We start from the raw sequence: 26098 nt of genomic DNA on the forward strand, positions 1-26098 counted from the left end.
AGGCCAAGTCATTGGGTGTACTTAAGGCAGAGATTGATAGGTATCTGAGTAGTCAGGGCATCAAAGGCTATGGTGAGAAGGCGGGGGAATGGGAGTAAAGAGGAGATTGGATCAGCTCATGATGAAATGGCGGAGCAGACTCGATGGGCAAAATGGCCGACCTCTGCTCCTTTGTCTTATGGAATATTCCTTCCTGATAGCATGAGAAAGTGAGTGTAGCCTTATCCCCCGGTCTCTCAGCTGTGCCCGGACCTCTGCCGTCAGCCCTGGCTCCTGATTTGCCCTCATGTTGATGTGATTAATAACAGTGATGTCCTCAGAGCACTATGTAGCCAGTCACAAGCTCGCATATTCATAGCTGTTTATGTAATGGGTACAGGTAGCTGCCTCCCTGAACGTGTTCTAGTCTGTTTTTTCAAAGCAGTCCCAAAATGCTGAGGTTGCTCTTTCTGACCAGGTCTTTACCTCTGTTCAGCTGGTTTAACTCATTCCTTCCAAGTTCCTTCTAACCATCTGCAAGGTGCTTCTTACAGCCTGCTTGTTTCATTAAACAGTAAGCAGTGGATTGAGCAGGTCGAGCAGCACGTGGGAGGAAAGGAACAGTTGACATTCTGGGTTGAAACTGTGCATTACAACGGAGTGGAGTAGAGAGATGGCCGGAATAAAGGGGGAAGAGCGTGGCGGGGCTGGCAGGTGATGACTGGACCGAGGAGGGGTGAAGGACGATGGACAGGTAGAGCTGGAACGAGAGCGGAGAGGGTGAAGATGGAGTCAGCTGCTGGAGGAACACAAAGGACTACCAGTGCTGGAATCTGATAAGTCAAAGAGGTGATATTGGGAACCGTTACTGGAGAAGGTATAGCAGATGGAACCAGATGAAGGAGAGCATCCTGTGGATAAAATGTGAGGATAGTGGACGGATGGAACTAGAAGAGTGAGGGAGTCAAGAGCTTTTGATCACCTGAATCAGTGTTTGTGTTGGATTCTGGTACTTTATTTTGGAGCCATTGTTGTGAAGGGGTTGGAATAGTTTACAATGTATTATATATTTTATACAATCAACGTTGTTTCATGGACTACTCAGAAAGCTGATTTTGGAGGGGAAGAAGCTGTTCCTGAATCTCAGAGTGTGGGTCTTCAGGCTCCTGTAGCCCCTCCCTGATGGTAATAGCAAGAAGAGGATGGTAAGGTCCTCAGAGATGAATGCCTGACTCGTGAAGATGTCCTTGATGGCTCAGTCCACAACCCCCTGCTGTCTGGTGATCCTGTGCATGGGGCTTCCACGCCCGGTTTGTGACACAGTCAGTCAGAAATGTAAATTTCTGCAGAAAAAGTAACTGACAGCATTTAGGAAGTGCCGAGACAGGTACTTGAATCACCTACACGTAGAAGACTGCAGGCCGAGTGTTGGAAGGTGGGATTAATATGCATGGGTGCCCAGTGGTCAGCATTTTCTTGGTGGATCAAATGGCCTATTTCTGAGATGTATGACTCTGAAGAGGGGAGGTGGGGCTGATTAGAGCACTGCAGTTTACAGGCAGATTGGCTGAAGGTTGGACCACCCTGAGAGATCAGAGAGAGAGTTAAAGAGTTTGAAGGTTGTGAACTGGGAAATGGGAGGAGATTGTCGAGCATCACATCTAGTCCAGTACGCAATGTGTTAATGATGGTGAGCCATTAATAACTTGCGTGTGAAGGTCAACCAAGAGCCAGTGGAAGATTGGAAAATGCTGGTGGAGCGCAGCAGGCCAGGCAGCACCTATAGGGAGAAGTGCTGTCGACGTTTCAGGCCGAGACCCTTCGTCAGGATTGGATGATGGGTGGGGAGAGGGATGGAGGCAGATGGTAATGAGATGTGAATTGGAATTGATTTATTTTGTCACATGTACCAAGGTACAATGAAAAAGCTGCTCTTACACCCTATTCATACAGATTGGATCATTACGCCGTACATTGAGGTAGAGCAAGGTAAAACAATAAACAATGCAGAATAAAGTGTAACAGCTACAGAGGAGGTGCAGTGTGGATTTTATCAATAAGGTGCAAGATCATAAGTAACTTTTGAGATTAAACAATCAGCTTATGGTACTAGAGAACTGGTCAATAATCTTATTACAGTGAAGTAGAAGTTTTTCTTGAACTGGGTGCTATGTGCTTTCGGGGTTTTGTATCTTCTACCTCACGGGAAGAAGAAGAGAGAACGTCTGGGATGAGCAGAGTATATGATTACACCGGTTGCTTTACTGAGGCAATCAGAAGTGTAGACAGAGTTTATGAAGAGGAAGCTGGTTTCTGTGATCTGTTGTGCTCACTTCTGACCCCTGATACCCTCAAGCCTCTGGGATACTGCTACTGTCTTCCACAATGAAGAATGATGCAAAATACTTCTGCAGTTCATCCACCATTTCCTTGTGCCTCGTTAATATCTCTCCAGTGTCATTTTTCAGCTGGCCTGATATGTACTCTCACCTCTCTTTTACTCTTTATATATTTGAAAAATCCTTTGGTATTTTCTTTAATATTATTTGCTAGTTTACCTTTGTATTCATTTTTTGCCTCCTAATGGTTTTTTGGTTGCCTTCTGTTGGTTTCCCAATCCTCTAACTTCCCACTAACATTTGCTCTATTAAATGGCCTCTGTTTGCTTTTATGTTGGCTTTGTCTTCCTTTGTCAGCCATGGTTGCGCCATCCTATCTTTAGAATACTGCTGCTTCCTAGGGCTGTATTTACCTTGTGCCTTCCAAACTGCTTCCAGAAACTCCAGCCAATGCTACTGTTTTCATCCCTTCCAAACAACTTCGACCATCTCCTCTTCGTGCCTCTATAATTCCCATTACTCCACTGTAATACTGATACGTCTGACTTTAGCTTCTCCTTCTCAAGCTGATTACTGGTCAATTAAGGAGCAAACACGAGGAAATCTGCAGAACAACACACACAAAATGCTGGTGGTTCGCAGCAGGCCAGGCAGCATCTATAGGGAGAAGCGCTGTCGACGTTTCGGGCCAAGACCCTTTGTCAGGACTAACTGAAAGGAAAGATAGTAAGAGATTTGAAAGTAGTGGGGGGAGGGGGAAATGCGAAATGATAGGAGAAGACCGGGGGGGGGGGGGGGGGGGGGGTGTCAATTAAGGGTTCCTTTACCTTAAGCTTCCTAAACAAATCTGGTTCATTACATAGCACCTAATCCAGAATAGCTGATCCCCTAGTGGGCTCAACCACAAGCTGCTCTAAAAAGCTAACTTGTTGGCGTTTACAAATTCTTTCTCTTGGGATCCAGAATCAGCAGCAGCCTGATTTTCTCATTTTACCTGAAGTACAATCCCCTGTGACAATTGCAACTCTGCCATTTTGACTTGCATATTCTATCACTCTTTTTGATTTGTAGCCCACATTCTGGCTACCGTTTGGAGGACTATATATAACTCTCATCAGGGTCTTTTGGCCTTTGCAGTTACTTAACTCTACCCACAACAATCCTACCTCTTCCAGTCCAATTTCGCCTCTTTCTAATGATTTGATTTCATTTTTTACCAACAGAACCATACCACCCCCTCTGCCTACCTGCTTGTCCTTTCGATACAATGAGTATCCTTGGATGTTAAATTCCCAACTAAAATCTGGTTTGCAATGGAGAATACTACTAAGAAATATAAAGCTTTAGTTATAGAGTCATATAGCACAGAAATGGGCTTTCAGCCCATGGTGACCTTCATGCCCATAAAGTCAAACAGCTCCGAAGCGGGCCCTTTGGCCCAACTTGCCCATGCTGACTGGTGCCCAGTGAGCTAGTTCTTTCAGCCTTCAAAATTTCTCTTATCCACGTACTTACCTAGGTGAATTTTAAACGTTGCTGGTGTGCCCACCTCAACCACTATTACTGGCAGTTCATTCCAAATACACATCACCTTTTGTTTGAAGAAGCTGCCCTTGATGTCCCTTTTAAATTGCACCTTTGATCTTAAACTAGATTCTCTTGTTTTTATACCCTCTTCCAGGAAAAAGACAGTGGTTTCACCCTGTCTCTGCCCCTCATGATCTTGGATATCTATCGGCATTGGCGTGTGGTTAAGGCGTTCGTTTAGTGATCTGAAGGTCGCTAGTTCGAACCTTGGCTGAGGCTGCGTGTGTCCTTGAGCAAGGCACTTAACCACTATTGCTCTGCGACGACACTGGTGCCAAGCTGTATGGGTCCTAATGCCCTTCCCTTGACAACATTGGTGGCATGGAGAGGGGAGACTTGCAGCTTGGGCAACTGCCAGTCTCCCATACAACCCTGCCCAGGCTTGTGCCCTGGAAACTTTCCAAGGTTTAAATCCATGGTCTCACAAGACTAACGGAGGCCTACAAAATATCTATCAGGTCACTCCTCAACCTCCTCCTTTTCTGGGAATATACAAACTCTCTTTGTAACTTGAATTCCCATGTCCAGCAACATCTTGTGAAATCTTTTCTGCACTCTTTCTAGTTTATTAACATCTTTCCTATAACGGTGACCAAAACTGTATACAATACTCCAAAAAAACTGGAGAACTTCTGCCAGTGAAGCTGGTCCTCAGAGATGCATTGCCAGAGCCATGTATTTAATGAGAGTGATTGGAATCCCAGTGGCATGCAAACAAAATCTTCCACTTTTCCTTTGTATGTCTAACAATAATTTAACATTTGAAGTAGGTGGATAGTCCGAGGCTGAAATGGCTAGCACGAGAGCACTAGTTTTAAGATGCTTCGAAGTGGGTACAGAGGAGATGTTGGGGTAAGTTTTTTATGCAGAGAGTGGTGAGTGCGTGGAATTGGTTGCCGGTGGCAGTGGTGGAGGCGGAATCGATAGGGTCTTTTAAGAGACTCCTGGATAGGTACATGGAGCTTAGAAAAATAGAGGGCTATGGGTAAGCCTAGGTATTTCTAAGGTAGGGACATGTTCATCACAGCTTTGTGGGCTGAACATATTGTGCTGTATGTTTTCTATGCTTTTATGTTTCTAAATTAGCATGGACAAGGTGGGCAGAAAGGTCTATTTCAGTGCACGTACATCTCTATAATTTGAAAGTATCATGTTGCTTAAAATATCCTCCATCATAAAGTGTTTGTTTGACTTTCTCCAATCCCAACTTCAGGATTTGAGTAGTCAATCAACATCCTGACTTTGTGCATTCCAACTACCTACTAGCAGCCTATGATTTAAAACAATGTTAACAAAACTTGAAAAAGAATTTGGAGGAAAGTGTGATTATGCAATTAGATCAGAGATAAAATCATATTGCATTGGACAGATTTGAGGGGCTGAATGGACTCTTGGAATGTCTTGGTGGGAATAACAAGCGTAAGGTGAAGATGAGACAGACAGCTTACTGAATGGCCCAGAAGATCTGGGAAACTGAAACACTGGCCTCCTAATCATTTTCTTGTCATAAGTATCTCCTGTTTTACACTCCTTTATTATATTCTAATTCGATCATTCCAAGTGGGGGCTTGGAACACATTCCCAGGGCAGTGGTAGAGGCTGATACGTTAGGGACATTTAAGAGATTTTTAGGCAGTCGCATGAATGAAAGACAATTGGAGGGTTATGGATTGTGTAGGATGGAAGGGTTAGATTGATCATAGAATAGTTTTATATAGGTTGGCATGACATGATGGGCTGAAGAGTCTGTACTGTACTGTAAGACACACCATATCTCCAGGTTATTTTTCTAAAAAAAACTCATCTTAAAAACATTTAAAATCTTTTTCTGACCATCTGAACCTGTATGGCCTTCCATGAAAGATTTGCAGATACTAGAAACCTGTGTGCTGTGCTGTGAGGTATTTCATTTTAGCCGTTATTCTGGATGTTTCACATCCAGGACCTCTAACGAGACCTGGTTTAACTGTCCCTCTGACCTTTGGAAACCCATACAAACTCCTTACAGACAGCGGTGAGAATTGAACCTGGGTTAATGGCGCTGTAATAGGTAACTGCTACATTACCATTACCGTGCTGCCCCCCCCCCCCAAACGTGAATTGCTGGGGAGGAGAGCAAGGAGTGGAAGATTGTGCCAGATGAATGAAAGACGGTGGTAAACTGAATGAGAGGAGGGGAGAGATCTATTAGGAACTCGAGGGGCAACATTTCACCCAGAGGGTGGACATTATATGGAATGAGCTGTCAGAGCAAGTGGCTGAGGCAGGTACATTAACAGCATTTGAAAGGTACTTGGACAAACACATGGATAGGAAGGGTTCGGACGGATACGTGGTTAGTGTGCACTGGTGAAAACCTTACTCAGGAATCCCTGTGTAGTACTGGAGCATTGGTTCACCGTCATCATGTGTACAGGGTACACTGTGTGCCGTCCATACAGATCAGGCCTTACATGTGTCCCAAAAACCACCCCACAATGCATTGTCACAAAGTGCAAGCAAGTACAGACAAAATACGAGCAAGAGCCATTCCAAGGCGGATTGGACATCAAGAATTCATTTAAGAAGACTAATCAAGAGTTGTGTGGAATATTAAGGAGCAGAGGGACCCTGGTGTACTAGCCCACAGGTCCGTGAAGGTGGCAGCACAGGTAGGTTACGTGGTTGGGAGGCATATGGGATTCTGGTCTTCATTAGTCGAGACTGACTACAGAAATCTACATTCCCATCAATTGCCACACCCCTTCCAGATTCCACCTGTACACTGGGGACAATTTGCAGTGGTTAATTAACCCACCAGCCCCCACAAGTTAGGGACATGAGAGGATGCAAGAGTATCCGGGGGGGCAAGTAACATGGACATGAAGACCTTGCAAACTCCACACCTGAGGTCAGGATTAAACCAGGGTTTCTGGAGCTATGAAACACTCTGCTGTGCATTCTCCATTTAAAAGCCTTGATGTTAAAGCGATTTATTCAAATTAATGAACCAAACTTTTGCTAAAATAACAGAGTATCAATTTACCATTGCAGCTGAAGTTTAAGTCAGCCTGACATTGGAGTATTGTGTGCAGTTCTGGTCACCACACTGTGCAAAGGGTGTCATTAAACTGGAAGGGCTGCAGGAGAGGCTGAACAAGGATGTTGCCAGGACCACAGAGCTTGTGTTTCACACCAAGAGACAGGATAGGCTGGAATGCCCTTGTGCAGTCGTGAGGAACAGAGGTTCTTTTCCCAGTATTGGGGAGTCTAAAACTAGAGAGTATAGGTTCAAGGTGAGAGGGGAAAACTTTAAAGGGGATCTGAAGGGCAGGTTTTTTTCTAAAGGCTGATGGATATGTGGAATGAGCTTCCAGGTAAGTGTAGTTAAGTACAACACTTCAAAGTTGTTTGGACAGATCTGTGGATACGAAATGTTTAAAGGGATATGAGCCAGGTACAAGCTTATGGGACTAGTTGAGAAAGACACCTTAGGACAACTTCAGCCAAAAAGCTTGTAAGACAAATAGGGAGAAAACCATCCATGAGACTACATTGCATTGAATTGACTTTACAGGTATCCCCGCAATCCGAAGGTAGAGCGTTCCTATGAAACCGTTTGTAAACCAAAATGTCGTAAAGCGAAGAAGCAATTACCATTAATTTATATGGGAAAAATTTTTGAGCGTTCCCAGACCCAAACAATAACCTACCAAATCATACCAAATAACACTAACATATAGTAAAAGCAGGAATGATATGATAAATATACACTCTATATAAAATAGAAATATTGTATGTATGGTGTAGTTTCACTTACCAAAATTGGGAAGACAGCGAGCCAAAGTTGATCTGGAGAAAAAAAAATCGGCACGTACACGCCTACGTATGTACACACCTATCCACGTACACGCCTACGTACGTACACACCTATGCACGTACACGCCTACGTACGTACACACCTATGCACGTACACGCCTACGTACGTACACACCTATGCACGTACACGCCTACGTACGTACACACCTATGCACGTACACGCCTACGTACGTACACACCTATGCACGTACACGCCTACGTACGTACACACCTATGCACGTACACGCCTACGTACGTACACACCTATGCACGTACACGCATGCGCAAACAACCGCCTGCACAAGGCTTCACGGTCATTGTAGTCTTTCTCAGGGTAAACACACGTATAAAGTGGGCGTCTTTTTTTTGTAAAAGCAAAAATCTTCTTTGGTTAGTGAAAACAGGTACTAATGTAGGTCTTTCGTAACAGAGCTGTCGTAAAGCGAACATTCGAAAAACGGGGAGCACCTGTTTTTCTTACATTCTTCACATACATGAGGAGTAAAAATCCTTACATTATGTCTCCGTCTAAAGGTGCAATGTGCATTTTATAGTAATTTATAATAAACGGTGTGTACAACAGGCCAATCAGTATAAAAAAGAAATAACATTGTATCAGCATGAATTAAGCAGTCTAATGGCCTGGTGGAAGAAGCTGTTCCAGAGCCTGTTGGTCCTGGCTTTTATGCTGTGGTACTATTTCCCGGATGGTAGCAGCTGGAACAGTTTGTGGTTGGGGTGACTCGAGTCCCCAATGATCCATCAGGCCCCTTTTACACACCTGTCTCTGTAAATGTCCTGAATAGTGGGAAGTTCACATCTACAAATGCACTGGGCTGTCTGCACCACTCTCTGCAGGGTCCTGCGATTGAGCGAAGTACAGTTCCCATACCAGGCAGTGATGTAGCCAGTCAGGATGCTCTCAATTGTGCTCCTATAGAAAGTTCTCAGGAATTGGGGGGCCATACCAAACTTCTTCAACCGTTTGAGTTGAAAGAAGTGCTTTTATCACCACACAGCTGGTGTGTACAGACCACGTGAGATCCTTGGTGATGTTTATGCTGAGGAACTTAAAGCTGTTCACCCTCTTAACCCCAGATCCAAAAATGTCAATAGGGGTTAGCCTGTCTCCATTGCTCCTGTAGTCCACAACCAGCTCCTTTGTCTTTGTGACATTACCTGGCTGTAAGATAACACATTCCTCTGTCACACGTCTCAGTACATGAAGATTAAGAAGGATGCAAGTTCATCCGGGAAACTACAAAAGTCCTGGCAGAAGCACAGAACAAGAAATCAAAAGAATTCCTAGAAGCTTGATTATCAACAGAAGATTCTATTAATAAGCACGTTGAACATAATTTACGAACATGTTTCTGGGGGATCGGGGCTGAGGGTGAGCCGTGGATACCTGAAGAATGAACGCTCACAACGACCGAAAACCAGGGATACGGGCCAGCTCAGATATCTGGTTGGCCGAGGCCCAGCAGAGATTAGTGGCCAGTGCGACAGCCAACCAAACAGAACAAGTCAGACTAATATAAACGCCAGCACTCGGCAGAAACGACACTCAACTGCGCGCTGATGATGTCGCCTCAATTGGTGACGGATGTTTGTAATCTACCCTCCAGGCTCAGCGAAGAACCCTACGAACAAAGCGTTTCTGTGCTACACACACAAATCGATGGAGGGACTCAGCAGGTCGGGCAGCATCCACAGAGGGAGATAAACCATCACCATTTCGGGCCAAGACCCTTCATCAGGACTGGAAAGGGAGGGGGATGACACCAGAATAAAAAGGTTGGGGAGGGACGGAGGACAAGCTGGAAGGTGGTAGGTGAAACCAGGTGGGTAGGAAAGGTAAAAGGTTGGAGAAGAAGGAATCTGACAGGAGAGGATAGTGGACGACAGGACAAAGGAAGGAAGGAGGGGCACCAGGATGAGGTGAAGAGAAGAGGTAAGAGGCCAGATAGGGAAGAGAAGAAGAGGGAAGGGGAAGAGGAAAAGAAAAAAAAAATTACTGGAAGAAGAAATCAGTGTTCATGCCATCAGGTTGGAGGCTACCCAGATGGAATATAAGGTCAACATGTACAACAAGCTGGAACAGGTACAGGCTAGAAGGGCCAAGATGACCTGTTTCTGTGCTGTAATTGTTATATGGAGGAACTCAGCAGGTTGGGCAGCATCCGTGGAAACGAACCGTCAACGTTTCGTTTCCACAGATGCTGCCCGACCTGCTGAGTTCCTCCAGCTTGTTGTACATGTTGATTTGACCCCAGCATCTGCAGTGTACTTTGTGGAATATGAGGTGTTGCTCCTCCAACCTGAGGGTGGACTCATTGTGGCAGAAGAGGACCAACATGTAGAAATGGGATAGGAGTTAAAATGGTTGCCCACTGGGAAATTCTGCTTTTGGCAGATGGAGCTTGTGTGTGTTGCTGTGGATATCCAGCATCATTTCTGTTTATTTTCTTAAATCATTTTCAGATGTTTGAGTTTGTGCAGCATAATTGTTGGTGCAAAATAGTATTGGTTGTTATTCTAGCTTACGCACTGTGTAATGACTTGATCTGCAAGACAAACTTTTCATTATATCTTGGTACATGTGACAATAATAAACCAATACCTATACTGGGAACAGAATATCTTAGGGGTTCATGTACACAATTCCCTGAATCTGGAGACACAGACAGACAGGGTGAAAAAGAAAATGTTTGTCACGCTTGTCTTTGTTGTTCAGAGCATTGAGTACAGGAGTTATTTGCAGCTGTACAAGACACTTGTGAGACTGCACTTGGAGTACGTATGCAGTTCTGGATACCTGTGTGTAGGAAGAATGTATTAAGCTGGAAAGGCTGCAGAAAAGATTCACAAGGGTGTTACCAGAACTGAAGGACTTCAGTTATGAGGCTGGACAGGCTGGGACTGTTTTCCCTGGATCAAAGGTGACCATACAGAAATTTATAAACTCATGAGGGAGATTGATGGGGTGACTGGTTACAGTCTTTTTCTCAAGGTGGGGGAATCTAAACACAGAGGGTGTAGATTTAAAGTGAGAAGGGGGATCTAAGTGGCAAGTTTTTTCACACAGACGGAGGTGAGAATGTTTATTGATCAGAACAAGATGGTGGCACGATGCAGCTTGCAGCGGCCACTCCGGAGCTGATATGTTATTTGTTAAGCGGGGTGGCATGCACAATCCTAATCTGATGAAAAACAGACATGGGAGCACGGAAGAACATCTGGAAATCTCCAGGAAGGCCCTCTTCGTTGCTGCTGCTGTTGTGAGGTCCGGGTCTCTGCTGAGAAGAACAGGCCCCCAGTCCTCGGGGTTGCGTTGCCGGTGGCCATTGGTGGGGTGTCGTAGCGCGCTCAGCAAAGAATGGTGCTTGGAGGAGATGGTCGGAGGCTCGGAGGTTCAATGGACTTGGAGTCCACTGTGGTCGGGGCACTTTTGGTACGTGCTGCGTCTACGAGACTGGATTCGACGGAGCTTTCATCATGTGCTGCATCTGCGAGGTTGAGTCGGGCGGCCCCGTGAAAGTCCATAGCATGGGTATTCCGGGTATTCCCTTCTGCCGCCTGCGTGGGATGACGAGTCTATCGGGACCCTGAGGACTTGTGGAAACTGTGTGATGGTTTCTTTCAAACTTATAGTCTTTTAACATCTTTGGACTATTTTTACTGTGCCCATGGTCTGTTTTTTTTTTATCAATTATGGTATTGTCTGCACTGTTGTAACTATGTGGTTTTGTGCAGGTCTTGTAGCTTTAGTTTTTGGTCTTGTTTTGTCTGGTGGGTTTGGAGCTCTTTTCCGGGGAACGCGCTAAGATGGTAGTGCGATATTAATACGCAGCAGCCTCTCCAGACTCTGGATTGGGGATTGCTGAACGTTATGTGGATTTTCTGGTGTAGTCTGCTTTGTTATGTGGTTTTCTGATATCATTAAGGAGGAACGTTGTCTCATTTTTTAACTGCATTGCATTTGTGGTTTTTAAATGACAATAAACTGAATTTGAATCTGAATAGGGAATGAAATGTACAATTACAATATAGAAGACATTTAGGCAGATTTATGGATAAGAAAGGTTTAGAGGGAAATGGTTTAGGGAGAGAAAACAATTTGGTTAGCAATGGATGAGATGGGCCAAAGGGCCTATTGATAAACTGTATGACTCTAATTTGAGCAAGGGTTTTGACTAAGTAAAGCAGAATTGTGCTCTGCAGCAAAAATTAGAAAGGGCAAGAAAATGGTAACATTTTGCCTTTTATAATTTTTGGATTATGTAAACTTTTCAAACTTGCCTTCAGTTTTATTTAGCAGAATCCCTGCAAGATTTTAGCATAAATTTGGATCACTTAGAATCATACAGCACAGGGACTTTGGCCCAGTATGACTATGCTGTACTATAGAGAGTGGAATGCTCCTAAAAAGACCCCTGCAAGCGAGGGTGTCTTGGGCAAAGACAGGACAATCCAGGGTTACAGAGTTTGGAGGTTCATACATTAGGGATTAAATTGTCAGATACAACTTTGCAGAAACACGAATATCTGTGTGTCACTGCATCAAAGACTGAAAGAGAGAATTGGGGAATGGAACCTTTGCATCAGTTGAACTCTCCACTTATTCAAGATGAAAGTAGAGAATTTTATGGATTAACTACGGCAGAGTAGCGATTAGCGCAGCGATATTACAGCTCAGAGTGCTGGAGTTTGGTTCTGGCTTCCTCTGTAAGAAAGTCTGTGCTTGTGGGTTTCCTCCTACAGTCCAAAGACGTACTAGTTAATTGGTCATTGCAGATTGTCCTACGGTTGGGCTAGGATTTCATTGGTGGGTTCCTGTGCAGCGCAGCTCAGTGAAGTGGAAGGGCCCGTTCCATGCGGTATCGCCAAATAGATAAATAGACCATGTTTAGAACTTCAAGGTCACTCTACTGTCCTGCTGTCACAAGACAATTGGAAGTAATTATAGAGGGATGTCGGAGGTAGGTTTATTACACACTGCTGGGAGTGGAGATAGAGGCAGATACATTGAGACAGATAAGAGACTTAGATAGGCACGTGGATGAAAGAAAAATGGAGGGCTATGTGGGAGGGGGCGATTAAATTGATACTAAAGTAGATTAAAAAGTTGGCACAACAGGAACACCTCTTTTTCCCTTATTAGGGAAGAGAGAGAGCCTGTGATATGTCGAATTACTGGCTGAACAAATAGTCTTTGGGATACTGCAAGTCTATGTCCTGATGCTGTGCTGCATGCTTGAATGCTCGGTGGAGGGTGCAGATGGTTTTTTGCTGGTGGGGAAGGGGGTCGTCACTTTGCTGCTGCTTGTGCGTGGGAGGGGCTTGGGGTTCTAATATTTCACTGTCATTCAGTCTTTGGGTCACTCCTCTGTTTTCGTGGATGTTTACAAAGAAAAAGAATTTCAGGATGTATATTGTCTACATTTCTCTGACATTAAAAGTACCTTTGAAACATTGCACATTGAAAGCCCATTCTATGCTGTACTCATATTCTACGTCCTGTGATGTAGAATCAAGCCCCACTTTCCCATTGAATCACCTCAGTGAAACAGCTTAAATAAACTGGCTCTGTGAACTCATTTATCTATTGACATACAGCACAAAATTGGCCCTTGAGCCCTTTGAGTCAGCCGGCCACCCCGATCTCACCCTAGCCTAATCACAGGACAATTTGCAATGACCAACTAACCTACTAACCAGCACATCTTTGGACTGAGGGAGGAAGCCGGAGCCCCCAGGGAAATCACACGCATTCCGTAGGGCGGACATGCAGACTCCTTCCAGATGACTCCTTCCTCCTTGTGAATGAATGGTGGAGATGTGTAGAGTAAGGCAGAGTAACAGTTTGGAGATGTGTAGAGTAAGGCAGAGTAACAGTTTGTAGATGTGTAGAGTAAGGCAGAGTAACAGTTTGGAGATGTGTAGAGTAAGGCAGAGTAACAGTTTGGAACCCATACCTTTGGGTAAACTCTGATAGGGAGTCCGCAGGGAATTGTTGTAAAACTGGAGTGTGAAAGTACTGTAACCACTGAAGTAGTATTGTGTTGGTGCAATCACGGTGCAGGGTAAAAGGTAACCAGTGCTTTGGTGTTTTTGCTTTGTTGGTATTCAGATATTGAGACTCTTAGCAAACTGTCAAGGAAAATTTGGAAATCCAATCTCTGTAATTTGAAGCTGCCTGTGTTTAACAGTTTGACGGTGAACTGGTGCATGCTGTCATGTCAAACGATATAAATAATGAAAGTGGTGTGATGACAGTCCTTGTGCTTTTGCTGTGCTGGTGATTCTGTTTCTCCTGTTACAGATTATACAGCTACACAAGTAAATAGTTTATTTTGCATAACTAACATTCTGTAGTATTCCCAAAGCACTCCTCCAGGAATGTTAAGGAATTGAATTGAATCCAGACCACTTTCAAACAAACAAGGTGTGCTTGATCAAAGAGAGTGTTATAGAGCACTACAGCACAGAAACAGGCCCTTCGGCCCATCTAGTCCATGCTGACTGTTATTCTGCCTGGTCCCATCAACTTGCTCCTAGACCATAGCCCTCCCATCTATGTACTCATCCAAATTTTATCTGAAATATTGCAATCTAATCCACCAATTTCACTGGCATATCTTTCCACACTTATGCCACCCTCTGATTTAAGGAATTCTTCTTAAAATATTTTACCTCTCTCCCTTATACTACAACCTCTAATACTAGTCTCACCGAACTTCAGTGGAAAAAGCCTGCTTGTATTAACCCTACCTATACCCCTCATAATTTTGTATACTTCCATCAAATATCTCCATGTTCTCCTACACTCCAGGAAATAAAGTTCTATGCACCCTTTCCCAATAACTCAGGTCCTTAAGTCCAGGCAATATCTTTGTAAGTATTCCCTGCCCTCATACAGCATGGCCCAATTGATCCCACCAACCATGATTCCCATCTAAGCTAATCCCATTTGATCATGTTTGGCCCAGATCCCTCTCAACCTTTCCTATCCAGGTACCTGTCCACATGTCTTTTTAAATATTGTTAATGTACCTACTTCAACCACATCCCCTGGCAGTTCAATCAATATACTCACCACCCTCTGAGCGAAAAAGTTGCCCCTCAAGTTCCTATTAACTATCTCCCCTCTCACCTTTAACCCGTATCTTCTGGTTCTTTAATCCTCATGATCTTATAGAGCTCTATAAGATCACACCTCATTCTCCTGCACTCCACTGAATAAAATCACCACCTGCTCAATCTCGCTTCGTAACTCGGTCCCTCGAGGCTGGAAGCATCCTTGTTACTTGGAAACCTCCCGGTGACCGAAACCGAACACATTCCAAGCGCGGCCTCACCAAGACCTTGTACCGCTCCTGCATTCATCATATGTTTTATTCTTCCCACATTCCCATCATCTTCCCACCCCGCCCCAAATCCCACCCTCAGTGTACACTAGGACACCCTACGGCCACCAGTCAGCCCACTGATCCACATGTTGTTGTTGTGGGAGGGAACTGGAGCAGCTGGGGAAAAGCCATGTGGTCACAGGGAGAGCATGCAAACTCCACACGGTACCAGAAGTCGGGACTGAACCCTCATCCGGTGGCTCCACGCACTGTGCTGATTCAGAGGTATCAGCAGCTTTAAATCCTGTACAACTCACCTGCAAGACACAATACTCCACAACCAATCTGTCTGTCACTGTGCTCAATGGGTGGATAACCACCTGTTCCATCCTGGTACTCTGAAAAGCATCAACTGTTCTTCATTAACAACCAGGCCATCTCTCCAACACCTTCCTGCTACATTACAAACCCCGATTTATTGACACAAGGGATTCTGCAGATGCTGGAAGCTTTGAACAACACACACACAATGCTGGTGGAGCTCAGCAGGTTAGAAAGCATCTCGGAGAGGAATAAACGTCATTGTTTTGAGCTGAGATCCTTCACCAGGACTGGAATGGAAGGGGGCAGACGCCAGGATTAGAAGGTGGCAAGAGGGGGAGGAGTACAAGCTGGCAGGTGATAGGAAAGTGGGTGGGGAGAGAGATGTGAGGATCTGGGAGGGGATAGGAAGAAGAGGAGGAGGGCTGAAGAAGGAGGAGTCTGAAGAAATGCCTTTGATTTGAAGGTTTTATTGTTGTGTTCAGATCTCTGTGCCCCTGTCCATTCCCCCCTCCTCCAGCTGCATGATGTTACAGTGGCCAACACATCAGGAGGGGCAGCTGTTTCCAGGACAACTGGGCAAGGTGGCTTTACCAATGAGTGCCCCTTCTGAAGGGTCTTCTTCAGTAATGCCATCTGTTCTGCCTCATGGTACAAGGAATAGAAGTGGGTAGCTGACCATTTAGCTCCTCAACTCTGCTATATCACTTGAAAATGTAGTGATATTTTACCTCAGCATGTAAAAGAGCTTGTTTAATTTGCATGCTGAACCCAGTGCAAGTGATGGCAAAGATTTACCCAAATTATAATTAGTTTTGGTCCTTCTTTCACCATGTCCACTGGAATGTGTGTGTGAGAGTGATTTTATTACCTCCTCATCTAGTTTGGGTAGGGAGTGAAGGGAGGAAGTGAGCAGACCCCAACAGACAAAGATCAGGTCAATGTCTAATCATTGCTTGAAGGAGGCTGGATATAAATGTCAATTTAATGAGGCACTGATAAAATTTTCCCTGTTTCATTTGCAAATTAATCTGATCTGTAAATTAAATGTTACTTCCATTTTTTATTCGCTTGTGTATAAGTTGAATAATTGATGACTTCCTTATCCACTTCAGGACAAGTTTGCCGGCCCCGATGTTTTCCAGAGACGATTTTAGTATTTGGAGTATTCTGCGTAAATGCATTGGAATGGTGAGTGAATTCAACGTTCTGTAGTGCTTATAGAACCGAATAGTGGAACATTTTTAGGGTGGGAGGCTGCAATTCGGCCCACTGTGTTCGTTCTAGTCTGTCCCCAACCTCTGGTACCGGCTCCATAACCCTGCAGGTCCCAGCCCTTCATGCAGCATCCTAGGACTGTGTTAGTGTGAAGGAGGTTCTGCCTCTTTCTGGCAGTGAACTCCAAGCCTCCACCGTAATCTGGAAGAACTTCGCAGGTCAGGCAGCATCTACTGAAGGAAATGTTCAGCCTATATTTCAGGTGGAGACCTTTCAACAGGACTGGACAGAAAGAGGGGAGAAAGCTGGTATGAAGAGGTGGGGAAAGGGTGGAGCAAGAGCTGGCAGGTGATGGGTGAATCCAGGTCAGGGGGGTAATAGAGAGGAGAATGGGAATGATTTCAGAAGCTGGGAGGTGATCGGTGGAAGTGATAAAGGGCTGAAAGAAGACGCAATCTGCTAGGAGACAGTAGAGAGCCTTGAAGTAAAGAGAAGGAGGGGAACTAAGGGAGGAATGAGTGGGTGATGGGCAGATTGAGGAGGTTGGAGAGGAAAGGGGAGGGTTGCTGGGCTGGTGGGATCAGCATAATATAAATAAAGAGGAAGGGATCGAGGAAAGTGGATACTGAACGTTAGAGAAATTGATGTCGATGTGTGACTGTAAAGTGGAATTGACCACAATCCCACCAATCTTTGTGATTGGACTCTTCATTTCCCCTCTCATTCTTCTGTCTATTCTTCAAATCACTTTAAAAAGCCACTCCATCTCGCTCACTCAATTCAAAATTGAGTTTATTGTCAAAGGCAAAAATGCATGTATACACACACGAGGTGATGCAGCAGCATCACAAGCAGATGATTAAGGTGGCAGCCGACGGTACCTTCTAATTAATACCACCCGGGTAAGTGGAGGGTATTCCCTCCCAATCCTGGCTTTCATATGGTGGAAAGGGCTGAGTCACCCACCACCAGATACCCAGACGCTGACCTGCTGTTAGAGCCAAGGCCGATAGGTGGTTGGTCCAGTTTGGCCGAACTGATCCATGCTGACCAAGTTGCCTACCCGAGCTAGTCCCATTTTCCTGCATTTAGTCCATATCCCTCTCAACCTTTCCAAGTACCTGTCCAACTGTCTTTTAAATGTGGCTGTTGTACCCACCTTTACCAATTCGTCTGGCAGCTTGTTCCATGTACCCAGCAGCCCATGTGGAAAAAGCCATTCAGATCCCCTTTAAATAGTTTCCCTCTCACCCTAACACTGTGCTTGCCGGTTTGCCACTTCTACCCTGGGAGGAGACTGTGACCATTCAGTATGTCCCTTGTGATTTTGTGTGCTGCGAAAGGTCGCTAATCATTCCAGAGAGTTCCGGGAGTGTGGGGGTTGGGACTAAAAGTCCTAATCTAACCAATCTGTCTTTATAATCCAAGCCTTCTGGTCCCATCGACATCTTTGCTGCACCCTTTCCCGTTTAATCACAATCTTCCTCAGTCTCGTGACCAAATCTGCACACAATACTCAAACTGCAGTCTCACCAACATCTTGTACAGCTTGTGTATTCAGAGTCAGGTTTACAATCACCGTCTTATATGACATGAAATTTGTTTTGTGGTAGCAGCTGAGAATATAGTGAATATTACTATAAATTAAAATCTAAATAGTGCAAATGAAGCAATACTGAGGTAGGGATCATGGACTGTAAAGGAATCTGACAGCGGTGGGAAGAAGCTGTTCTGAAAACGTTGAGTGTGTGTCGTCATCCTCTGATGGGATTAATTAGAAGAAGTTATGTCGTGGCTGGTGAGGGTTCTTCACAAAGGTTACCTCCTCCTGAAGGCATTGCCTTTTGAAGATGAGAGGGCTGTGTCTGAGCTGGCTGAGCCTATAACCCTCTGCAGCTTCTTTTATCCTGTAATTGGAGCCTCCGCACCGGGCTGTGATGCCACCTGTCTGAACGCTGTTCACCGTGTATCTGTAGAAATCTGCTTCAAACTCCTAACGAAGTAGAATGCTGACACGTCTTCTTTGTGACTTCATCACTGTGTTAGGCCCAGGCCCATGGTGCTCGGGCCAATGAAAGCCTGTGCTCTGTCGCGCTGTACCACTCGCCAGAGTCCTGCCATCCTGCCTTGTCTTGCTTTAATTGAATAAAATGTAACTTTGCACTTGTCGGAGTTAAATTCCACCTGCCATTGCTTGGCTTATTTCTAGATTCTGTAGTACTCTAAAATAACCTCCTTCACTGTCCACCACACCACTGTCTTAGTCTTTGCCAGTTTAAAGTGTCTGATGGCAAGGGAGAGTTCTAATCCTGACTGAGGTCCGCAGATGCCAAACTGGGACTAGACCAGGCACCTTGTGTGGAGGAGATGGCCCACATCAAGCCCACACCATCCAGAAATTCTGTACTCTCCAGTGCCTTGAAATCTGCCAACGATGGAGTGTTGCAGGTCTTGGACCAACCAAATTCTCCAAGGGCATCCAAAAGTGAGAGGTGATTCCATAAATCGTGTGTCCTTTTCCAGCAGGGCTGATTCTCCAGGACCTGTGCCATGATGTCTGTGTCAGCACTGACATGTCTAGGGTTTGAACCAGCTACTCATTCTCCCTTCTTCCTACACAATTATACATTGTCTTCCCAAGGTATTTCACACCCAAAAAAACATTCAAATCAACTAGCTCCAGGCAACTTAAAAAAAGAAACTAGGACTGGAAATGTTCAGCAGGTCAGCTCTGTGGTGTTGTGGGGGGAGAGGGGTGCTGGAGGGTGGAGAAGGGAGAACTGAACCAGGTATCATAAATACAAAATTTTAAATAAAATCAATAAGATATAGGAGCAGGATTAGGCCATTTGGCCCATCGAGTCTGCTCTGCCATCTCATCATGGCTGAATCATTTTCCCTCTCAATCTCATGCCTTTCCACGTATCCCTTCATGCCTGGACTAATCAATAATCTATCAACCTCTCCCTTAAATAACCTAATGTCTTGGCCTCCACAGCCACTTGTGGCAATGAATTCCACAGATTCACTACTCTCCTGCTAAAGAAATTCCTCCCCATCTCCGTTCTAAAGGACATTCTGAGGCTGTGTCCTCTGGTCCTAGACTCCCCCACCATAGGAAACATCCTCTCCAGGTCTACTCTGTTGAGGCCTTTCAATGTTTGACAGGTTTCAATTAGGTCACCACTCATTCTTCTGAATTCCAGTGAGTAGAGGCCCAGAGCCATCAAACACTCTTTATATGGTCAGCCTTTCAATCTTGGAACCGTTTTCAGGAAACTCCTTTGAACCCTCTCCAATGTAAGTACATCCTCTCTTGAATAAGGGCCCAAAATTGTTCAAAATGGCCTCACCAGTACTTTATAAAGCTTCAGCATCACATCCTTTCATATTCTAGACTTTCAGAAATGAAAGCTAACATTGCATTTGGTTTCCCTGCCAACTGTATATTAACCTTTAGGGAATCCTGTGCGAGGACTCCCAAGTCCCTTTGCACCTCAGTTTTTTTTTAAATTTTCTCTCCATTTAGTAAATGGTCTAGGCTTTTATTTCTGCTACCAAAGTGCATAACCATACATTTCCCAACAATGTATTCCATCTGCCATTTGTTTGCCCATTCTCTTAATCTGTCTAAGTTCTTCTGTTGCCTCTCTAATTCCTCAGAACTACCTGCCCCTCTACCTATATTTGTATCTTCCACAAACTTGGCCACATTTCTGTCATCCAAATCATTGATGTATAACTTAAGAAGCAGTCCCAACAGAGACACCTGTGGAGCACCTCCAGTCACCGACAGCCAACCAAAAAACGCTATCTTTGTTCCCACTCTTTGCTTCCTGCCAATCAGCCAATGCTCTATCCATGCTGGTATCTTTCCTGTAATACCAAGGCTCTAAACACATTAAGCACCCTCGTGTGGCACCTTATCAAAGGCCTGAAAATCCAAGTACACAACATCTACCGATTCTGACGAAGGGTTTCGGCCCGAAACGTCGACAATGTTTCTCCTTATAGATGCTGCCTGGCCTGCAGTGTTCCACCAGCATTTTGTGTGTGTTGTTTGAATTTCCAGCATCTGCAGATTTCCTCGTATCTACCAATTCTCTTTTGTCTATCTTGTTATTTCTTCAAAAAATTCCATCAGATTGTCAGACAAGATTTTCCCTTAAGGAACCCTTGCTGACTTTAGCCTATTTTATCATGTGCCTTCAAGTACCCCAAAACCACATCCTTAACAATTCATTCTAACATCTTCCCAACCACAAGGGTCAAACTAACTGGCCTACAGTTTCATTTCTTCTGTCTCTCTCCCTTCTTGAAGAGTGGAGTGACATTTGAAAGTTCCTGTTCAACCAGAGCCATGTCAGGATCAGCTGATTCTTGAAAGATCATTACTAATGTCTCCACAATCTCTTCAGCCACCTCTTTCAGAATCCTGGGGTGTACACCATCTGAGTCAGGTGACTTATCTAATTTTAGACCCTCCAGTTTCCCAAAAACCTTACCCCTAATGATGGCTATTTCACACACTTCTGCCCTCCACACTCTCGAACTTCTGGCATTCTGCTAGTGTCTTCCACAGTGAAGACTGATGCATAATACTTGTTCATCTGTCATTTCCCTGGCCCCCTCTCCAACGTCATCTTCCAGTTGTCCCAATACTCTCAACTCTCTTTTACATTTGATATATCTGAAGAAAAATTTGGTATCCCCTTTAATATTATTGGCTAGCTTACCTTTATATTTGATTTTTCCTCCTTTATGGTTCTTTATTTACCTTCTATTGATTTTTAGAAGTTTCCCAATCCTCCAACCAATTTTTGCTCTACTCTGTGCTGTGTCTTTGGCTTTGACTTCTCATCAGCCACAGCTGCGTCATCCTGCCATTAGGACACTTCTTCCTCTTTGGGATGTATATATCCTATGCTTTCTGAATTGCTCCCAGAAATTCCAGCCATTGCTGTTCTGATGTTGTCCTTGTCAGTGTGCTTTTCTAATCAATTTTGGCCAGTTGTCATTGTTTCCCTCGGGTGCTGCAGTTTCTTGCCACATCCCCAAGATACAAATGAAAGTTAATATGATTATTAGCTGCTGTATATTACCCCTAGTGTGTGTTGGCACATAGCCAAGTGGTTAAGGCGTTCGTCTAATGATCTGAAGGTCACTAGTTTGAGCCTTGGCTGAGGCTGCGTGTGTCCTTGAGCAAGGTACTTAACCACACATTGCTCTGTGACGACACCGGTGCCAAGCTGTATGGGTCTTAAATGTCCTTCCCTTGGACAACGTCGGTGGCGTTAGAGAGGGGAGACTTGCAGCTTGGGAAACTGCCGGTCTTCCATTTAAAAAAACCTTGCCCAGGCTTGCGCCCTGGAAACTCTCCAAGGTGCAGATCCATGGTCTTTCGAGACTAGCAGAGGCCTAGTGTGTAGGTGAGTGGTGGAGGGAGAGTTGATGGGAATGAGGGGAGAGTAAAATGGCATTAGTATATGTGGTTTGTGAGGGGTCTGAGTTTCTTGACGTGTGCACAAGTCCTTGTATGTACAGGTGCAATGAAAAACTTACTCGCAGCTGCATCACAGGTGCAGAGCATCAGATAAACAGCATTCACAAGTAAAACAAATTGTATACAACTTTTTGCAAGAAAATACAATTAGAACAAAAAAAAAGTCAATTTTTGTGCAAAGTCGTCCGAGTGATCATAGTGTAGTGATTAGGGTTGTGTTGGTTGGTTCAAGAACCGTATGGTTGAAGGGAACTAACTGTTCCTGGTGGTGTGGAACTGCAGGCTTCTGTGCCTCTGGTCCGGTAGCCGTGAGAAGACGTTGCAGATCTTTAATGGTGAATGCTGCCTTTTTGAAACAGTGCCCCCTACACAAACTACCGAGTGGGGAGGAATGCGCCTCTGATGTATTTGGAAGAGTCCACTATTCTCCATAGCTTCCCACTGGACTCATTGTTGGGCTCAGTTCCAAAACTGGATATTGTTACTGAAGCTGTACTTCCAGAGGACAAGGGTATGCTCAGCTGGAACACTTGTTCCTACCAAATACTCAGGTCATATCGGTAACGTATCATAATAGCCCAGCTGGCTTAGTGAAGAGGAATACAACATTTTGAAAGGGATAGATAAGATAGAAGTAGGAAAGTTGTTTCCTTTGGTAGGTGAGACTAGAACTAGGGGACATTGCTACAAGATTCAGGGGAGAAGATTTAGGATGGAGATGAGGAGAAACAGTTTTTCCCAGAGAGTAGTGAATCTGTGGAATTCTCGACCTAGGGAAGCAGTTGAGGCTTATTCACTAAATATATTTAACATACAGTTAGATATGTTTTTACATTGTAGGGGAATTAAGAGTTACGGGGGAAAGGCAGGTAGATGGAGCTGAGTTTATGGACTGATCAGCCGTGGTCTTATTGAATGGCGGGGCAGGCTCGATGGGCCGGATGGCCTACTCCTGCTCCTATTTCTTACGTTCTTGTTAATATTATTGATTTGTTAAATGCAAAGTTTGGTGTCTTTCAGTGGCTCTGCAGTGACTTGAACTGCTTTCCTTGTTACATTAGAATCTGTGGATGAAATTACATTGTGATTTCATTGTGTAGATGAAATTTTTGTACTGAAGTAACCTTTAAATTTTCTGTTGCAGGAGCTGTCCAAGATTGCCATGCCTGTTATATTTAATGAGCCACTTAGCTTCCTCCAAAGACTCACAGAATACATGGAGCACACATATCTCATTCATGAAGCAATCAGTTCCCAAACTTCATTGGAAAGAATGCAGGTATATCTGTTGTCTACTGAAATCACATTACTGCATACATCAGAGTCATTCTGGTTTATTATCACTGACTTAGATGATGAGAACCGTGTTGTTTTGTGGCACCAGTACAGTGCAGATATATAAAATTAAGTTACAAAGCTTGTTTAAAAGAAAGGAGTGATGAAGTAGTGTTTATGGGTTTGTAGACTGTTTAGAAATCTGATGATAGAGGGGAAGAAGCTGTTCCTACATTGTTGAGTGTGGATTTTTCAGACTCCTGTATCTCCACCCCAATGGAAATGAGAAGAGGGTATATCCTGGATGGTGAGGGTCCATAGTGATGGATGCTACCTTCACTAATCTTTTGAAGATGTACTCGATGGTGTGCTTCTTAGATCCTCATCTAAAGTTGCTGTTCTTCACAATTATTACATCTTTTCATTGGTAAAAAGCTGATCAATTTTATATTAGGCAAATTAAAGTACACATACAATATTGGAAATGTTGATTTGCAAACTGTTCATACAGATCAATTCATTACAATAGCTCATGGAGGTAATACAAGGAAAAAAGTAATAACAGAATGCAGAATAGCGTGTTACAGATGCAGAGCGAGTGCAGAGCAGGCAGACGGTAAGGTGTAAGGCCATAACAAGGATCCATTCTAGGGTAGAAACATAGAAAATAGGTGCAGGAGTAGGCTATTCAGCCCTTCGAGCCTGCACCGACATTCAGTATGATCATGGCTGATCATCCAACTCAGAACCCTGTACCTGCTTTCTCTCCATACCCCCAATCCCTTTAGCCACAAGGGCCATATCTAACTTCCTCTTAAATATAGCCAATATAGTCTCAATATAGCCTCAACTGTTTCTTGTGGCAGAGAATTCCACAGATTCACCACTGTCTGTACGAAGAAATTTTTCCTCATCTCGGTCCTAAAAGGCTTCCCCTTTATCCTTAAACTGTGACCCCTCGTTCTGGACTTCCCCAACATTGGAAACCATTTTCCTGCATCTAGCCTGTCCAATCCCTTTAGAATTTTATACGTTTCAATAAGATCCCCCCTCAATCTTCTAAATTCCAGTGAGTATAAGCCTAGTCGATCCAGTCTTTCTTCATATGAAAGTCCTGCCATCCCAGGAATCAATCTGGTGAACCTTCTCTGTACTCCCTCTATGGCAAGAATGTCTTCCTCAGATTAGGGGACCAAAACTGCACACAATACTTTAGGTGCAGTCTCACCAAGGCCTTGTACAACTGCAGTAGAACTTCCCTGCTCCTGTACTCAAATCCTTTTGCTATGAATGCCAACATACCATTTGCCTTTTTCACTGCCTGCTGTACCTGCATGCCCACCTTCAATGACTGGTGTACAATGACACCCATGTCTCATTGCACCTCCCCTTTTCCTAATCGGCCACCGTTAAGAGAATAATCTGTTTTGCTGTTCTTGCAACCAAAGTGGATAACCTCACAATTATCCACATTAAATTGCATCTGCCATGAATTTGCCCACTCACCTAACCTATCCAAGTCACCCGGCATCCTCTTAGCATCCTCCTCACAGCTAACACGGCCGCCCAGCTTCATGTCATCCGCAAACTTGGAGATGCTGCATTTAATTCCCTCGTCTAAATCATTAATATATAATGTAAACAACTGGTGTCCCAGCACTGAGCCTTGTGGTACCCCACTAGTCACTGCCTGCCATTCTGAAAAGATCCCATTTACTCCCACTCTTTGCTTCCTGTCTGCCAACCAATTCTCTATCTACATCAATACTATACCCCCAATACCATGTGCTTTAAGTTTGCACACTAATCTCCTGTGTAGGACCTTGTCAGAAGCCTTTTGAAAATCTAAATATACCACATCCACTGGATCTCCCCTACTAGTTACATCTTCAAAAAATTCTATAAGATTCGTCAGGCATGATTTTCCTTTCACAAATCCATGCTGACTTTGTCCGATGATTTCACCTCTTTCCAAATGTGCTGTTATCACATCTTTTATAACTGACTCTAGCATGTTCCCCACTACCAATGTTAGACTCACTGGTCTATAATTCCCTGGTTTTTCTCTCCCTCTTTTTTTAAAAAGTGGGGTTACATTAGCCACCCTCCAATCCTCAGGAACTAATCCAGAATCTAAGGAATTTTGAAAAATTATCACTAATGCATCCACTATTTCTTGGGCTACTTCCTTAAGCACTCTGGGATGCAGACCATCTGGCTCTGGGGATTTATCTGCCTTTAATCCCTTCAATTTACCTAACACCACTTCCCTACTAACATGTATTTCCCTCAGTTCCTCCATCTCACTAGACCCTCGGTCCCTTACTATTTCCGGAAGATTATTTACATCCTCCTTAGTGAAGACAGAACCAAAGTAGTTATTCAATTGGTCTGCCATGTCTTTGTTCCCTGTGATCAATTCACCTGTTTCTGACTGTAAGGGACTTACATTTGTCTTGACCAATCCTTTTCTTTCCACATATCTATAAAAGCTTTTACAGTCAGTTTTTATGTTCCCTGCCAGCTTTCTCTCATAATCTTTTTTCCCTTTCCTAATTAAGCCCTTTGTCCTCCTCTGCTGGTCTCTGAATTTCACCCAGTCCTCAGGTGTGCTGCTTTTTCTGGCTAATTTATATGTTTCTTCTTTGGACTTGATACTATCCCTAATTTCCCTTGTCAGCCACGGG

The 26098-nt window shown here is 44.2% G+C and overlaps 1 protein-coding gene across 11 annotated transcripts in view; it reads left to right on the forward strand.

The window, feature by feature from the left end:
* Window positions 1–26098, forward strand: part of LOC132398368 (oxysterol-binding protein-related protein 1-like) — a 278314-nt gene that overhangs the window by 216722 nt on the left and 35494 nt on the right. For all 11 annotated transcript variants that reach the window (XM_059977690.1, XM_059977684.1, XM_059977700.1 and 8 more), the window contains 2 exons: window positions 16531–16606; window positions 23281–23415. In XM_059977690.1, the coding sequence (XP_059833673.1) occupies window positions 16531–16606; window positions 23281–23415 (211 nt within the window). The remainder of the gene's footprint in view (window positions 1–16530; window positions 16607–23280; window positions 23416–26098) is intronic.

Source organism: Hypanus sabinus, chromosome 1, assembly GCF_030144855.1.
Source record: "Hypanus sabinus isolate sHypSab1 chromosome 1, sHypSab1.hap1, whole genome shotgun sequence".
Taxonomy (NCBI): Eukaryota; Metazoa; Chordata; class Chondrichthyes; order Myliobatiformes; family Dasyatidae; genus Hypanus; species Hypanus sabinus.